Source organism: Chiloscyllium plagiosum, chromosome 39, assembly GCF_004010195.1.
Source record: "Chiloscyllium plagiosum isolate BGI_BamShark_2017 chromosome 39, ASM401019v2, whole genome shotgun sequence".
Taxonomy (NCBI): Eukaryota; Metazoa; Chordata; class Chondrichthyes; order Orectolobiformes; family Hemiscylliidae; genus Chiloscyllium; species Chiloscyllium plagiosum.
The window spans coordinates 14,441,213-14,459,918 of record NC_057748.1 but is presented as its reverse complement, the minus strand read 5'-3'; the positions used below and the strand labels follow the sequence as shown (position 1 = coordinate 14,459,918).

The 18,706-nt window shown below is 46.3% G+C and overlaps 1 protein-coding gene across 2 annotated transcripts in view; it reads right to left on the bottom strand.

Moving 5' to 3' along the window:
- The window catches only part of LOC122542255 (transmembrane protease serine 6), an 88,311-nt gene that overhangs the window by 3,444 nt on the left and 66,161 nt on the right, over positions 1–18,706 (bottom strand). For both annotated transcript variants that reach the window (XM_043679802.1, XM_043679803.1), the window contains exons 13-17: positions 16,320–16,433; positions 15,479–15,595; positions 14,534–14,699; positions 14,094–14,365; positions 7,254–7,390 (exon numbers count right to left, since the gene is read on the bottom strand). In XM_043679802.1, the coding sequence (XP_043535737.1) occupies positions 7,254–7,390; positions 14,094–14,365; positions 14,534–14,699; positions 15,479–15,595; positions 16,320–16,433 (806 nt within the window). The remainder of the gene's footprint in view (positions 1–7,253; positions 7,391–14,093; positions 14,366–14,533; positions 14,700–15,478; positions 15,596–16,319; positions 16,434–18,706) is intronic.

Here is an 18,706-nt window from a genome sequence, read left to right as displayed (position 1 = left end):
GTGAAGAAGTTTCTCCTCAACTCTGTTCTAAGTGGCCTACCCCTTATTTTTAAACTGTGTCCTCTGGTTTGGGACTCACCCATCAGCAGAAACATGCTTCCTGCCTCCAGAGTGTCCAATCCTTTAATAATCTTAAACGTTTCAATCAGATTCCCTCTCAGCCTTCTAAACTCAAGCGTATACAAGCCCAGTCGCTCCAATCTTTCAGCGTAAGGTAGTCCCGCCATTCCAGGAAATGACCTCGTGAACCTACGCTACACTCCCTCAATAGCCAGAATGTCTTTCCTCAAATCTGGAGACCAAAACTGCGCACAATATTCCAGGTGCGGTCTCACCAGGGCCCTGTACAGCTGCAAAAGGACCTCTTTGCTTCTATATTCAACTCCTCTTGTTATGAAGGCCAGTATGCGGTGGAGGTGGAGGAATTGGGAGTAAGAGGTAGCGTTTTTACAGGAGACAGGGTGGGAGGAGGTGTAGTCCAGGTAGCTGGTCAGTGTTGGTGGGTTTGAAGTAGATATCTGTGTTGAATCGGTCACCAGAAGTGGAGATGGAGAGGTCCAGGAAGAGGAGGGAGGTATCCAAGATGGTCCAGGTGAAGTTGAGTTCAGGGTGGAAGGTGTTCGCGAAATTGATGGACTGTTCAATCTCCTCATGGAAGCACGAGGTGGTGCACATACAGTCATCGATGCTGTGGAGGAAATGGTGGAGAGTGGTGCCGGTGTAACTGCGGAAGATGGACTGTTCCACTTACCCGATGAAGAGGCAGGCAAAACTGAGATCCATGTGGTTGCCCACGGCTACCCCTTAGGTCTAGAGAAAGTGGGAGGATTCGAAGGAGAAATTATTGAGGGTGAGGACCAGTTCAGCCAATCGAATGAGTGTGTCAGTGGAAGGGTACTGATTGGGTTGGCAGGAGAGGAAGAAATGAAGGGCTTGGAGGCTTTCATCATGGTGGATGGAGGTGTACAAGGACTGGATGTCCATGGTGAAGATGAGACGTTGGGGGCTTTGGAAACAAAAGTGATGGAGAGGAGGTGGAGGGTATGGGTGGTGTCCTGAATGTACGTGGGGGTACCTAGATAATGACCTGGGTTCAAATCCCACCAAAGCAGCTGAAGGAATTTGAATTCAATAAAACTCTGTAATTAAGTGTCCAATGATGACCATGTAATCATTGATGATTGTCTGGAAAAAGCCCATCTGGTTCACTAATGCCCTTCAGGGAAGAAAACTGCCATCCTTACCTTGCCTGGCCTACATATGACCTAATTTGTGTTATAAGGAGAGGTTGGATAGGCTGGGACTTCTTTTCTCCTGGAGTGTAGGTGGTTGAAGGGTGACCTTATAAAGGTCTATAACACCATGAGAAGCATTGGTAGGGTAGATAGTCAACAGTTTTTCCCCACGGTAGGGCAGTCTAAAACTAGAGGGTATGGGTTTAAGGTGAGAGGGGAGAGATAGAAAAGGTCCAGAGGGGCAATGTTTTCACGCAGAGGGTGGGGAGTGTCTGGAGCAGGCTGTCAGGCATAGTGGTGGAGGCAAGTACAATGTTTTTCAGTTAAGTAACACTTAGACAGGTACATGGATGGGTTAGGTATGGAGGGTTATGGGCCAAACATAGGCAAATGGGACTAGATTCATTGTGATTTTGGGCGCATAGACAGTTTGGGCCGAAGGGCCTGTTTCCATACTGTAGACCCCTATGACGTTTTATGACTGCCCTTTGGGATTCATCCCATGAATTAATAAAAAACAGGCTTCCCATTAACAAATTTAAAAATAAAGACCATCCCATCTGAACTTGGAACTATATCACTGTTGGAGCATCTAGTGTTTGCAGCTCTCTACAGTCTTGCTGCTCCCAATCCCTATCTCTCCCTGTCCCCATCTACTCCAGCCCCAAACCCTCTGTGATCTCCATGCTGCCCTCATTCTGGCCTGTCGCTCAACCCCATTCTCATCACTCCACCATTTGTGGCCAATCCTTCTGCTGGCGAGGCCAGAAGCACTGGAATTTCTACAGTGAAGCTCTCTCCTCCTTCAAGATGCTCTTTGATTGATCTTTGGTCACCTGACCTTATGTATCTCATTACGAACCTCAGTGTCAAGTTTTTATAAATCATAGAATGCCTACAGTGTGGAAACAGGCCATTTGGCCCGACAAGTCCACACCGACCCTCCGAATGGTATCCCACCCAGACCCATTCCCCGACCCTATTACATTTTACATTTCCCCTGACTAGTGCACCTAACCTGCACATCCCTGAACATGACGCGACAATTTAGCATGGCCAATCCACTCTAATCTGTACATCTTTGGACTGTGGGAGGAAACCAGAGCACCCAGAGGAAACCCCAGGGAGAATGTGCAAATTCCACACAGACAGTTGCCCGGGGCTGGAATCAAACCTGTGTCCCTGGCGCAGTGAGGCAGCAGTGCTAACCACTGAGCCACTATGCCACCCCAAGTTATGTGACATGACTCAAAGTCATAGAGTCGTCCGCACAAAAACAGACCCTTTGGTCCAACCAGTCCATGCTGACCATAACCCCAAACTAGACTAGCCCCACCTGCCGACCCCTGGCCCATATTCAAACAACAGGTGGATGCTGGAAGTCTGAAACAAAAACAAATAGTTGGAGAAACTCAGCAGGTCTGGCAATATCTGTGGAGCGAGAAATCAGGGTCAATGCTTTGGGTCCAGCGACCCTTCCTGAGAACTGACTGTAGCTCGGAAAAGGTTGGTACATATGCTGAAGGTGGAGTGGGAGGGGTGGGGGGTGAAGAGTAGGAATTAACAATTGGTGGAGATGGAGCCCAGAGAGAGAACAACAGTTAGGCAGACAAATGAATAGCTAAAGTTCAGCTGGGGGAAATGAATTAGGAGAAAGTGAGGACTATAGATGCTGGAGATCAGAGTCGAGAGTGTGGTGCTGGAAAAGCACAGCAGGTCAGGCAGCATCCGAGGAGGAGAGTCAACTTTCCGAACATAAGCTCTTCAAGATGATAAGGGGTTTAGATAGGGTTGACCATGAGAACCTTTTTCCACGTATGGAGTCAGCTATTACGAGGGGGCATAGCTTTAAATTAAGGGGTGGTAGGTATAGGACAGATGTTAGGCGTAGATTCTTTACTCAGCGAGTCGTGAGTTCATGGAATGCCCTGCCAGTAGCAGTGGTGGACTCTCCCTCTTTATGGGCATTTAAACAGGCATTGGATAGGCATATGGAGGACAGTGGGCTAGTGTAGGTTAGGTGGGCTTGGATTGGCGCAACATCGAGGGTCAAAGGGCCTATACTGCGCTGTATTTTTCTATGTTCTATGTTCATTGGGACACATTCCTGATGAAGAACTTATGCTCCAAACGTTGACTGTCCTACTCCTCAGATGCTGCCTGACCAGCTGTGCTTTTCCAGCACCACACTCTTTGACTTGGGGGGGATGAATAGCTGCTAATGGAGACCATTATGGTTGGCAATCGCTTGGTTGTGGTAGCAGCCTACTTGATGTCAAGGCCTAGTGTGTAGGGATTGAGGGAAAGACATGGGAGAAGGTGCCTCAGGCCCTAAAGTTATTGAACTTGATATTGAATCCTCAACATCCAAGTTTGGTTAGCTCAGTTGGCTGGATGGCTGTTTTGCCACACAGAGGGATGTCAAAAGTGCAGGCTTAATTCCTACCTCAGCTGAGGCAGCTAGGAAGGTCCATCTCCTCAATCCTGCCCCTTTGCCTGTATCCCTGAGGTTATCCCTCATGGTATCCCTCAGGTTAAACTCACCATCAGTTATCTCTCTCCAGTGGGAGAGTGGGATGATGAGAACTTTACATTTTCCTTGGACTTTGAGCAGCATTGGATCATTGTCTATGTTAAAACAGTGACCTGAATTTCCAAAATACTTCTGTGATTGGCTGTGAAGCAATCTTCAAGACCTTGAGGGTGTATGAGGTGTGACACAAACACAAGTTTCGTAGAATCCCTACAGTGTGGAGGCAGACCATTCGGCCCATCGGGTCCACACCAACCCTCCAAAGAGCATCCCACCCAGACCCAACCTGAATTTCCCATGGCTAATCCACCTACCCTGCACACTGTGGGACAATGTAGTATGGCCAATCCACCTAATATGTACACCTTTGGACTTTGGGAGGAAACCCACGCAGACTCAGGGAGAATGTGCAAGCTGCAGACAGCCCTAATGCTGTGAGGCAGCAGTGTTAACCACTGAGCCACCCTTTCCTTCATTTGCCCAGAGAAAATAATGGATGAGCTGAAGTCTGTTACAAATCAGTATCCTCAATATGCAGAGGCCAGGCGAGAGACACTGAGTTGCTGTTTGCGACAGGCAGACCCTGACCTGATTGTTGATCCCTCTGTAAGCTCATCACAGCCAAGGCTGACCCGTTTGGTACGGAACTGGAGTGTGTCCTGGGCACTGTCGGTAGCTCTGCTTTCTGTTCAAAATTCCCTCAACCTCCCTCATCGCAAGAAAGGAGGATCAAAGTCAGACAGAGAAGTTGAAGTACAGTAAACATTTTATTATCCGACACCTATGGCTGATCAAATGGGCGGCACGGTGGCACAGTGGTTAGCACTGCTGCCTCACAGCGCCAGAGACCCGGGTTCAATTCCTGCCTTAGGCGACTCCGTGTGGAGTTTGCACATTCTCCCTGTGTCTGCGTGGGTTTCCTCTGGGTGCTCTGGTTTCCTCCCACAATCCAAAAATGTATTGGCCATACTAAATTGCCTGTAGTGTTAGGTGAAGAGGTAAATGTAGGAGAATGGGTCTGGGTGGGTTACGCTTCGGCGGGTCGGTGTGGATTTGTCGGGCCGAAGGGCCTGTTTCCACACTGTAAATAATCTAACCTAATCCCAGATAATCAAGAGGTCCACATAATCAATGTTAAAGTACACACTAAGTAATGCAGGCAGTCCACACATCTCTGTTATACTTTATTTGCAGCACAAATCACTTCGCCTTAAATAAAACTTACCGTTAGAGAGCCTTCTCACTCGCACCCTCAACTGACTAAAAACCGAAAGAACTGCACATGCTGGAAATCAGAAACAAAAACAGAAATTGCTGGAAAAGCTCAGCAGGTCTGGCAGCATCGGTGGAGAGAAATCGGAGTTACCGTTTCAGGTCAAGTGACCCTTCCTCAGAACAATCTGGACCCAAAATGTTAACTCTGATTTCTCTCCACCGATGCTGCCAGACCTGCTGAGCTTTTCCAGCAATTTCTATTTTTTTCTCTCAACTGGCTACTCTGAGATCATGGTATTTGAGGAGGAATTGAATTGAAATTGAATCAACTGTTGATATTCCACGTGGCCATTCGATTGAACAACTACATTTATATTGAGGTGAATATATTTTAAAAAACTACAGTAACTGGACAGAATAATACTGTAAACATCACGATATCATTTATCGGTTTATGTTAGTTCGTAAGGTGCCAGTTAAAACAAAGTTTGCCGTATTATAATAAAACAAAGGAACATCCTTTTCTCTCTGAGGGACATAAAGTCCTAGTAGGAGTGATGGGGGAAGTAGGTGTTGGCATGGGGACACACGAGTAGCTACTTAGCCTGCAGTAATTTCCAAAAATATTCAAAAGTTTAGGTGGAGCATGGTTACCAGACAGTCCAATGCTGGTCTTATCCAATATCTCCGATCCCATAGAGTTTAGTGGATGGTAACCAGTAACAAAAATGGTGTCTGGTTATCCTATCCCTAATCTAGTGAGGTTAAGATCTAATGTCATTAAGCACCTCGACTGAATTTGGTGAACTTAGATTCACAAAGTTTTAAGGAGGTCCTTCAGCCCATTGTGGAAGAGATAGTCTCCCTTACTCCTACTCTTGAAGATTGCTCCTTTTTCAAATATTGGAGCTTATCACTGAATCTATTTTGATCACTCCTTTAGGCCATTCCAAACGACAACAAAGCGGGTGGGGGTGGGGGGAGAATGTAGGAGAGGGGGAGCAATGGCCTAATGGTATTATTGCTGGACTGTTTCATAGATTCATACAGCCCTTCGGCCCAACAACTCTGTACTGGCATAACTACCCCAAAAATCCCAATTTCCTGTGCTGGTCCCATACCTTTGAATGTTGTGATATGTGAAGTGCTCATCCATACTTTTTTTAAAGGTTGTAAGGTTTCCAGCCTCCATTACCTTCCCAGGCAATGCTTTCCAGGTTCCCACCACCCACTGAACTTTTCTCCCCTGAATCCCCTCTGAATCTCCTACCTTAAAACTATGTCCCCCTGTGATTGACCTCTCAACCAAGGGGAACAGTTGCTCTCTACTCACCCTGACAATACCCCTCACAATTGTATACACTTCATGTCGCCCTCAGTCTTCTCTGCTCTTAAGAAAACAATCCAAGCCTATTCAGTCTCTCCTTATCGCTTAATAACTCCATCCCAGGCAACATCCTGATGAACCTCCTCTGTACCCCCTCTAGTGCTTTCACATCCTTCCTGTAGAGAGGTGACCAGAACTTCACACAGTACTCCAGCTGGGGCCTGAGCAACACTTGTACAATTCCAACATTATCTCCCATAAATCCATTGTTCATCATCAGGGGGAAATCCCATCTGGTTCACTAATGTCCTTTAGGGAAGGAAATCTGCCATCCTTACCTGGTCTGGCCTACATGTGACTTCAGACCCACAGCAATATGGTTGACTCTTAACTGCCCTCTGGGCAATCAGAAATGGGCAATAAATACTGGCCAGTGATGGTCTCATCTCGTGAACGAATGAAAAGAGCTTGGTGAGTCAGCCCTCTGGGTTATATGTCAAAAAGGGTGGTGCTGGAAAAGCACAGCTGATCAGGCAGCATCTGAGGAGCAGAAGAGTCGACGTTTCAGACTGAAGGAGAGCTTATGCTCGAAACATCTACTCTCCTGCTCCTCAGATGCTGCCTGACCAGCTGTGCTTTTCCAGCACCACCCTTTTTGACTCTGATCTCCAGCATCTGCAGTCCTCACCTTCTTCCTCTGGATTACATGCCAAATATTTTCAATCTATCCCCTCTGGTCACTGACTCTCCCAATCACTGAACCATCACTTCCTCCGGTCCCTCCCTCCCTCCCTCCCCCCCGCTGTCCTCCACTGTTTGCCTGCTGTCCACCACCCCGAACTGCATTGTGTAGGGCTAAGAAAATTCAAGCTTACAGATTCAGTCAGCTTTTCAGCCTTGCTGATCTTTCATTTTGATCAAAGACAGAAACAAGGCACAATACCTGACAGGAATCCTTCTTTCCCTCAGGATAGCCAGCGCAGATCATTCTGGGTGAAATGGTGTAGGAATACGCTTTATTGCAGGTAGACTGATCAACTAGCTTGACGTCGACTTTCTGGAGAACATTTGCTACAGAACCTACAAGAAATAGAGAAATGGTCATCTTCGATTCTTATTACTGAGTGCAGCCTCCCGTCTTCCTCATGTCTATAACAATCCAGAATCACGGCCATTGCTATAGTAATACAAAAAAATTTAATTAGAAATTTACAATCAGAAGAATGTTCAATCCAGTGAGCTTTTCCCACCAAATAAGTCTAATCTGTATCTTCTTCTGTCAACTGGCTTTCTTTTGTTCTTTAATTTGATGCTTGTGTTAGAGGCAAAGCCAGCATCTGTTACTCATTCCTCATTGACATTGAGAATGTAGTGGAGTGTTGCCTTCTTAGATTAGACTAGTGTGAAAACAGGCCGTTCGGCCCAACAGTCCACACCAACCCTCCGAAGAGTACCCACCCAGGCCCATTCCCCTCTGACTAATGCATCTAACACTACGGGCAATTTATTATGGCCAATTCACCTGACCTGCACATCTTTGGACTGTGGGAGGAAACCGGAGCACCCAGAGGAAACCCACACAGACACAGGGAGAATGTGTAAACTCCACACAGTCACCCGAGGCAGGAATTGAACCTGGGACCCTGGTGCTGTGAGGCAGCAGTGTTAACCACTGAGCCACTGTGCCACCAAAAGCCACTATCAGCAATCCAGAGGGAGCATGGTGGCTCAGTGGTTAGCAATGCTGCCTTCCAGCGCCAGGGACCTGGGTTCAATTCCACCCTTGGGTGACTATCTGTGCGGGTTTCCTCTGGGCGCTCTGGTTTACTCCCACAGAGCAAAGATGTGTGGGTTAGGTGGATTGGACATGCTAAATTACCAAGGGGAACAGCGGCTCTCTACTCACCCTGACAATACCCCTCACAATCGTGTACACTTCATGTCCTTCTTTGTTTAAAGAAAACAATCCAAGCCCATTCAGTCTCTCCTTATCGCTTAATTACTCCATCCCAGGCAACATCCCGATGAACCTCCTCTGCACCCCTTCTAGTGCTGTCACATCCTTCCTGTAGTGAGGTGACCAGAACTTCACACAATACTCCAGCTGGGGCCTGAGCAACACTTGTACAACTCCAACATTATCTCCGTGCTCTTATACTCTATGCCTCGACTGATCAAAGCAAGTGTCCCATCTGCCTTCCTAATTATCCTATTCACATGCAGTGCTGACTTCAGAGATCTAGGTTCTGGGAATCTGGGTTCAAGTTGCACAGTGGAATTTGAATTCAATAAAGAAATCTGGAATTAAACATCTAATGACCACCATAAATCTATTGCTGACCATCAGGGGGAAATCCCATCTGGTTCACTAATGTCCTTTAGGGAAGGAAATCAGATTCCTTATGAAGAGCTTATACTCGAAACGTCGACTCTCTTGCTCCTCGTATGCTGCCTGACCGGCTGTGCTTTTCCAGCACCACCTTTTTTGACTCTGATCTCCAGCATCTGCAGTCCACACTTTCTCCATGCTAAATTACCCATAATGTCCAGGCATGTGTAAGATAGGTGGATTAGCCATGGGAAGTGCAGGGTTACAGGGATCGGGTAGGGGGAGGGTCTAGGTGGGCTGCCCTTTGTAGGGTTGGTTGGACTCGATGGGCTGAATGGCCTGCTTCCACACTGTATAGATTCTATGATCTGATGTAAGTACATCTACAATGCTGTTAGAAAGAGAGTTTCAGGATTTTGACCCACTGACACTGAAGGAACGGTGATATATTTTTGAGTCAAGATTGCAAGTGGCTTGAAAGGGAATTTGCAGGATGCAGTGTTCCCCATGTATCTGTTGCCCTTGTCCTTACAGGTGATAGAGCTCATGGGTTTGGAAGGTGCAGTCTAAGAAGTATTGGTGAGTTGCTGCAGTGCATCTTTGAAGGTAGCACACACTGCTGCTCCTGAGCATCGGTGGTGGTGGGAGTGGATATTAATTGTGGTGGAGGGATTGCTCATTAAGCGGAATGCTTTGTCTGGAATAGTGTCAGGGTTTTGAGTGTTATGGGTTCCATATCTCCTTAAAAAAGCTCTAATTAAGAAAAATCAAATTAAAATGATCATTTAAAACCCATCAGTCAAATTTTCAATTGACTCCAATCTCAACAGCTTTTCGGAGAGCAGAGGTTTGAGATTTCCATGCTCTTTGCTATGAGGAAGTACTTTCTGACATTAATCCTTAATGCTCTGACTCTAAATTCAAGCATTTATCTCTTTGTTCCAGACCTTCTCAGCCAGAGGTAATTGTTCCTCTCTTTGTCCTCTGTATCAAATAATTCTTACTTGGTCTGGACGACATATAACTCCAGACCCACAGCGATGTGGTCAATTCTTAACTACCCTCCGGGCAATTAGAGATGGGTAATAAATACTGGCCTGGCCAGCAACATCCACATCCCGTGAATGAGTTAAAAAAAAAAATGTCATGCTATTGAACACTTTAAATAGATCATGATTTGGAGACGCTGGTGTTGGACTCAGGTCATTCTAAAAGATGAGAGACTTAACAAGCAATCCGGGTCTTTTTCCAATCTATAATTTCAGCTATATCACACTGTAAACTTTCGCTATAAATTCTGTGTCTTACAATCTTATTCTCCACAATCACCTGATGAAGGAGCAGCGCTCCGAAAGCTAATGCTTCCAAATAAACCTATTGGACTATAACTTGGTGTGTGATTTTAAACCTTAAATAGATCGCCCCTTGATTTTCTGTACAATCACCCTCATAACGTATTTGGGCGGCATGGTGGCTCAGTGGTTAGCACTGCTGCCTCACAGCACCAGAGTCCCAGGTCCAATTTCAGCCTCTTTGTGGATTTTGCACATTCTCCCCATGTCTGCGTGGGTTTGCTCTGGATTCCTCCCACAGTCCAAAGGTGTGCAGGTCAGGTGCATTGGCCATGCTAAATTGCCCGTAGTGTTAGGTACATTAGTCAGAGGGAAATGGGTTTGGGTGGGTTACTCTTCGGAGGGTCAGGTGTGGACTGGTTGGGCCGAAGGGCCTGCTTCCACACTGTAGGGAATCTAATCTAATCTAATTTAGCATCTTTAGTTACAGAAGAGGAGCTGGCAGAGCAGCAGCAATCTCACTAGCCTAGTAACCAAACTACTGTCCTAAGGTCACTGGACTTTAAAACCTTTACTCTGTTTTTCTCCCCAAAGATGCTGTGTTTCTCTGGCACCTCCTGTTTTTGTTCCAGATCGCCAGTGTTCGCAGCTCTTTGTTTTATTTCAGTGCCCTGAGGACACTGTATTTAAGCACAATTAATTCAAAAATCCGCAGTCAAATGTTGCTGACCGGGATAATTTCACCTTCTGGTTCACTACTGGTCCTCCAAAGGAGGAAATCTGCTGTCTGTACCTGGTCTTGTCTCTCTGTGATCCTGACCTGCCATCTGGCAGGGCAAACTATTCCATTCAAGGGCAAATAGGGATGGACAACAAAAGCCATCCTTTGCAGTGGTACTTGAGTCCCACGAAGGAATGCTGCACCCTTTCCAAGGCCAAAATAGTGTTAAGTCCCTTCAGGGAGGTCAACTAGATGAAGGTCTGAGGCCTAGATTGTTTGAGAGTTTGGATTGATGGGAAGAACATGGAGTCATAGAATCATTCGGCACAGAAGTAGACCCTTCCCTTCAGTCTAATCAGTCCATAATCCCAAACTAAACTAGTCCCATCTGCCTATGCTTCACCCATATCCCTCCAAACCTTTCCTATCCATGTACTTATCCAAATGTCTTTTAAATGTTGCAAATGTACCTGCATCCACCACTTCCTCTGGAAGTTCATTCCACACATGAACCACTCTCTGTGTAAAAATGTTGCCTCTCGGGTCCTTTTTAAATCTTCCTCCTTTCATCTTAAAATTATAGCCCCTAGTCTTGAAATCCCCAACGGAAAAGACACTTGCCATTCACCTTATCTATGTCCCTCATGATTTTATAAACTTCTATACGGTTACCTCTTCACCTCCTAGGCTCCAGTGAAAAACGTCCAGGCCTATCTAGCCTCTCCTCATCACTCAAACCCTCCATTCCCAGCAACATCCTGGGAAATCTCTTCTGAACCCTCATCAGCCTAATAGTATCCTCCCTATAACAGGTCCTGGTTGGCGTGCACAGAACATATGCCCCTAAATTGGCAACCTCTGGTTGACTGGAAACGTGCAGTGGTTGACAGCAGTGGTCTCTGGCACTAAGTCCACCCAACGATAATTTCTTTCCTGGTATGAGCCGTTAATTTGCAAGTCTGTTCTCTTGGGTACTGATGTGACAGCCTTCTTTGTAAGTACAGGAGGGTCGTTATCTTTTGTTCCCTGGATAATGTTTATCTCCCAACCATCACAAGTGAAATAACACCATATGATTATCTGTCATTATCACTTTGCTGCCTGAGGGACTTTGCTGGGCACAAGTTGATGATCAGGCATTTATTGCAACACAACATGAATTGCATTTCAAAATACTTTATTGGTTGCCGAGTACTACGCACCTGCCAAAGGTTGCGAGAGGTGCTAAATTTGAGTCTTTTTTAAAAGGTTCGAAACCAAGCCAATTTAACGCAGTAAGATAAATGAAGGATCCAACTGTAGTAAATCTGCTTGGAAGGAGGATGAAGAACGGAAATGCGAGCAACAGCACCAGAGCTCGTTATAGACTGGGAATTACCCAGTTGTCAAGTCATAGAGATGTACAGCATGGAAACAGACCCTCTGGTCCAACTCTTCCATGCCAACCAGATATTCTAACCTAATCTCGTCCCATTTGCCAGCACTTGGCACATATCCCTCCAAACCCTTCCTATTTATATACCCATGCAGATGCCTTTTAAATGTTGTAATTGTACCAGCCTCCACCACTTCCTCTGGCACCTCATTCATGCACACAGCACCTTCTATGTGAAAAGGTTGCCCCTTAGGTCCTGTTTAAATCTTTCCCCCTCACCTAAACCTTTAGTTCTGGACTCCCCCACCCCAAGGAAAAAAAACTTTGTCTATTTACCCTATCCATGCCCCTCATGAGTTTATAAACATCTACAAGGTCACCCCTCAGCCTCCGACGCTCCAGGGAAAACAGCCCCAGCCTATTCAGCCTCTCTCTGTACCTTAAACCCTCCAACCCTGGCAACAGCCTTGTAAATCATTTCTGAACTCTTTCAAGTTTCACACAATCTTTGCGATAGGAAGGAGACCAGAATTGCACACAATATTCCAAAAGTAGCCTAACCAATGTCCTGCACAGCTTCAACATGACCTCCAAACTCCTGTACTCAATGCTCTGACCGACAAAGGAAAGCACACCAAACGCCTTCTTCACTATCCTATCTACCTATGACTTTACTTTCAAGGAGCTATGAACCTGCACTCCAAGATCTCTTGTTCAGCAACATTCCCTAGGACCTTACCATTAAGTGTATAAATCCTGCTCTGAGTTGCCTTTCCAAAATGCAGCACCTCACATTTATCTAAATTAAACTCAGTCTGCCACTCCTCGACCCATTGGCCCACCTGATTAAGGTCCCATTGTACTCTGAGGTAACCTTCCTAGCTGTCCACTACACCTCCATTTTTGGTGTCATCTGCAAACCTACTAATCATATCTCCTATGTTCACATCCAAATCATTTCTATAAATGATTAAAATGCTGATGGACCCAGCACCGATCCTTGTGGCACACCAGTGGTCACAGGCCTCCAGTCTGAAAAGCAATCCTCCAGAACCACCCTCTGTCTTCTACCTTTGAGCCAGTTCTGTATCCAAATGGCTAGCTCTCCCTGTATTCCATGTGACTGAAGCTTGTTAACCAATCTACCATGAGGAACCTTGTTGAATGCCTTGAAGTGCATGCAGATCATGTCCACCGTTCTGCCCTCATCAAACCTCTTTGTTACTTCTTCAAAAAACTCAATCACGTTAGTGAGACATGATTTCCCACGCACAAAGCCAAAATATTTGGCCTTAATGCTTGCTGTTTGCCCATTGCCACCAGCTCTCCTTATACTTGGAAGCCGTGTCTTTGCAAGCTGTTCATGGATAATGGAGCAGTTAAACTACAGACAACAATACTACAATATAGTGTGTATAGCAATATTGACCTTCCAGACCATAGGGCCGCTCTCTTCTTAGAGAGAGATGATTTTCAGTGGCTCAGCGGTGAGCACTGCTGCCAGACAGCACCATGGACCAAGGTTCAATTCCAGCCTCCGGTGACTGTCTGTACGGAATTTTCATATTCTCCCTGTGTCTGCGTGGGTTTCTGTTGCATGCTCCAATTTTGTCGTACAGCCCAAAGATGGGCAGGTTAGGTGGATTGACTGTGCTAAAGTGTCCAGGCTATGTGGATTAGCCATAGGAATTGCAGGTTTACAGGAATAGAGTGCGGGGGGGGGGCTGTGATTGGGTGGAATGCTCTTGGGAGGGTTGATGTGGACTCGATGGGCCGAATGGCCGATGGGGTTCTATAATGACTGGTGGTGGCTTAACCTGAGGGTCACCACCCCTCAGGTAAGTGGAGAGGTTGAAAAGGAGACCATCCTTCAAAGTTATTTCAGCCGATGCAAGGATCGAACCCACGCTGTTGGCATCACACTGCAGCGCAATCCAACCCACTCAGCTGTAGGGTGTATGTACAGCTATCCTGACAGACAAACTAGATCTTCAATGGAGGAACAAAACCCCAACAAAATGAAGGCTGCGCAGAAAATCTAACCCCCGGTGGGGGGGGCTACGTACCGTCTTCCTCAGTTGTTCCCCAGCCGGTGACCCAACACATTTTGTCTGTCTCGAACACATGAGTTTTAGCTGGCAGGCAGATGGGGTATGTGAATGCGTCAATGGACACAGGTTGGTCCAACTGGAGTAGAGCAATGTCGTGGTCATAGGTGTCATCGTCATAGTATCGGTGAGAAATGATCTTCACTACCTTGAAGGTGAGCTCATGGTAGCTGACGACGTCAAGCTTGAACTTGCCCAGGACAACAGTCCACCGGTCAGGCGGGGCGAATCTGCGAGGAGACACAAAGGAATTTTAATGAATTGCAGGACTCGAAGATTCATTTAGCATGAGACTGAATTCCAAGCTGACCATGAGGTGGTGAGGGAAAACTGCCTCATGCCGGTGAACTGGGAATAACGTCGGTCGTTTAAACAATTTGATGTCGTTATGGATCTACCTGCTAACGAAGCAGTGAGCTGCAGAGAGCACCCAATTCTCACTGATGAGAATGCCCCCGCAAACGTGTTGGCCACTGATCTGTAGACTCGCCTGCCACGGCCACTCACCCTCAGTGGCATTTGTTCCCCCAACAATTCTGCTTGTGGGCGGCTGAAGACCACACTCTGAGGAAGAGAAGGCAAATTGTTAATCCCAAGGAGGGTCTCACTGCAAGGGAAAGAGGAGCTTGGCCAGTCTTACTTTGTTGGCTGAAGTCTGTGCCCACACTGTGGGGAGGGGTGGGAGGGGGGTTGGTGATGGGAAGCTTCCAGACAGGGCCCACAATGTGGGGGCAGATGGGGTTCTAGTCTAGGCCCACAGTACCAGGGTGGGATGGGGTACGAGGCAAAAATTCCAGCCTAGGCCCACAGTGTGGAAGAGGGGTTGGGGATGAAGGTTGCAGTCTGGGCCCACATAGCAGGGGAGGGGTTGGGGATGTAGGTCTTTACTAGGGGCAGTTTAACATTCATAACTGTTGAAGTAGGGCTTAATAAAGATACAGCTGAGCATTTGAAGTGTGCTGTGATATCCCTCTACCCTCAAAAGACATGTGATAGAGACTCTTTTTGAAGATTACAACCAGATAGAGGCAGAGATGTGTGCTGCTGCTAATCCAGGATGTCGATTATTTCTAATCAACCAGTTCAGAGATATGATTACACTCTGGTAGAATGGTGGCGTGATGGGGGGAGCCTTGAACCCAGGACTCTTGGCTCTAAGTACTGTTGGAAGAAATACCTAGAGGTTTGGCTTGAGATTAAACAGCTACAATTTTAAAAATATATTTCACAACACTTCAAGATGCCTTAATAAAGCGCAGATGAGGGATTTCAAACTTGGTTTTAGAGGCTGTTGTGATTTAGTTAGTTTCTGCAGCTCCACTTGCCAGTAGCAATGACCTTACCACAATATTTCTCATCTGATCCATCTTGACAATCTGACACATAGTCACACTGAGGGTTGGCTTTCTTTACACACGTCCCATCGTCACACTTGTAGGTGAACAGGTCACATGGTACAGCTAGAATACAAAGAACATGCAAGTATTTAACCACAGCTGAAAACACACACACACACACACAAACTCTCACGCACACGCTCACTCAGAGAGCAAAGGATATAGTAATAGAAACATACTCTCACATACACACATTCAAACTTACACTCTCATAAGCTCACACACAAACACACATTTACTGAGGGAACACTGGACCCACACACACACATTCACATACACCAACTCTCACACATATCTCACTCATAGAGCAAAGGGGACACACACATACACACGCACACACCGAACAACCGATCTATCACCAAGCCTGTGCTCCCTTGACTATTCGCGATCTCCCCCAGATTTAGATGACTGAATGCCCCCTCCCCCAGGCAGACAGCCTGACCCACCCTCCGAGCCTTACACTGGGAAGACAGGCACTGGGGCCAGTGGCACATGAAGGCCCCTGATTGGTTGTTAATTGACCACTTTAGGGACTTTCATTGGGTGGTGGGTCAGGATGGTCACCCAGACCCTGATGGTAGTGAAGGAAGTGGGCATCTCCCTGATACTAACCAAATTGCCCTCCCTGTCACTTTCCACTCGGTGACTTCTAGAGATGAACAGTTTTTGAGATAGATTAATCCCAACACTCCAACAGAATTTCGAAAAGAAAATTAGACTCGATCCAAAAATAAACAGGTGATGTGCACTAAACTGTGCAGAACACCAAAGCTCAGTCTCCACATACCCTCATCACAGCTCTGTTCATCGTTGGCTGTCTCACAGTCTGCAACCTGATTACAGACATCCAGTAAGGAGAGGCAGGTGTTTCCCTCAGCGCAGTGGAACTGTGCAGGACAAACTGGGGAAAGAGTGAGAGAAAGAGGGAAGATGAATGAAGGAACAAGTAAAAGAGAGAGAGAGGAGTAGAACATGAGAATGAGAAAAAGGAGCTCAGCAGTAAGACCCTAACTATACGAGCAGCAGAAAGAGTATGCAGGTACAGCAAGTAATCAGGAAAGCTAAACAGATTGGTTTATTGCAAGGGGAATTGAATGCAAGAATGAATGCTTCAGTTACGCAGGGCATTGGTGAGATCACACCTGAAGGACTCTGTACAGTACTGGTCACTGTATTGACAGAGGGATGTTAATGCATTAGAAGCAGTTCAGACTGGTTTACTATACTAATACCTGGAATGAGTGGAAAGGCGAGGCAGGATCTGCCTGTGTCCTCACTAGTTTAGAAGAGTCAGGACTGATTTAATTGAAACATTTAACATCCTGAGCGGATTAAACTGCGTGGATACTGAAAGGGTGTTTCCACTTGTCGGGGAATCTAGAACTGGCGGGGGGGGGGGTCATAGGTTAAAGATAAGGGGGCACCTATTTAAGAGAAAGATGAGGAACCATTTTTTTTCTCTCAGAGGGTTGTGACTCTCTGGCATTCCCTTTCTCAAAAGGCAGTTATCGAGTGGCGGAGACATGCAGCACAGAATGAGACCCTTCGGTCCAACCAGTCCATGCTAACCAGACATCCGAATACTTGATGTAGAATCTTTAAACGGCAGAGTCAGATAGATCCTTGATTCCCAAGGGGATGAAAGTTTACTGGGGACATAGAGTTGAGATTAAAATCAGGTCAGTCATGATCTTAGTGAATGGCACAAAAGGCATTAAGGGCTGAGTGGCCTCCTCTCGTTCCCTGTTGGTGAAGAAGGGGAAATGGGTGGAAGATGATGCAAAGGGAAAGTGAGTATACAATCAAGATGGTAAGATTGGAGCATAGCCTCCACACAAGATAGAAATCTTGCCGCATGGTATTGTAATTATGAGCATTAACTCCAATATAATTAAACCGAGAAAAATACATGATCTTTTCATTACTGGCTCAGAACAATGAATCTCTTACTCGCAATAGCCGCCAACATTTATTTAACAAGCTTACTTCGACATGATGCATGAGTTAACATATTAGATTTTACAATGCTACATTGGTAAATAGACAAGGCCTTTTCTCCTGGGTTGGGTTGGGTTGGGTGGGGTGGGGAGGAGAGGCGGAGTCCAGAACTAGAGAGCATAAGTTTAGGGCAACAGGGAAAAGATTTAAACGGGACCTAAATGGCAACCTTTTCATGCAGAGTGTGGTGCGTATATGGAATGAGCTGCCAGAGGAACTGGTGGAGGCTGGTACAATTGCAACATTTAAAAGGCATCTGGGTGGGTAAGTGAATAGGAAGGGTTCAGAGTGATATGGGCCAAGTGCTGGCAAATGGGACTAGATTAATTTAAGATATCTGGTCGGATATCTCTGGACAAATTGGACTGAAGGATCTGTGTCTGTATGACTCTATGGAGCAGGTATTGATGGAGTGAGACAGGGTGAGACCACATCTAGGGTTAGGGAATATCTTTCTCTTGTCAGCAATACCGGGACATCTGTTACCATTTGCTTCAGTATCATCATCGCAACGTGAGTTCTACCGAACTCTGTCACTGCCATTGTGCTGAACTCAAAGCACTCTCTCAGTGACTGTGGCTCTATGAGAGATGTCAGAGGACTGAGCTGTACTGGAACTGAGTACAGCGATGGCCTAGAGGTATTATCGTGGGGCTATTAATCCAGAAACACTGGTGACCTGAGTTTGAATCCTGCCGTGGCAGATGGAGGAATTTGAATTCAAGTGAATGAATCTGGGATTAAGAATCTACTGATGAAACAATTGTTGGGGGGAGGAAGCAAACCCATCAGTTTGACTAATAACCTGAAGGAAGGAACTCTAACATCCTCACCAAGTCTGGCCGGCATGAACTTCAGACCCACAGCAATGTGGTTGACTCTGAAATGGTCTAGCAAGCCTGTCAGTTCCTGAAGAAGGGCTAATGCCCGAAACGTCGATTCTCCTGTTCCCTAGATGCTGCCTGACCTGCTGCGCTTCTCCAGCAACACATTTCCATCTCTGTCAGTTCAAGGGGCAGCTAGGGACAAGCAATAAATGCTTGCTCAGCCTGTGATGCCCATGTCCCATGTCCCATGAGTGGGTTAACAAAAAAATTGTCACTGATGCCCTATATGATTAGATTTAGATTAGATTACAGTGTGGAAACAGGCCCTTCGGCCCAACAAGTCCACACC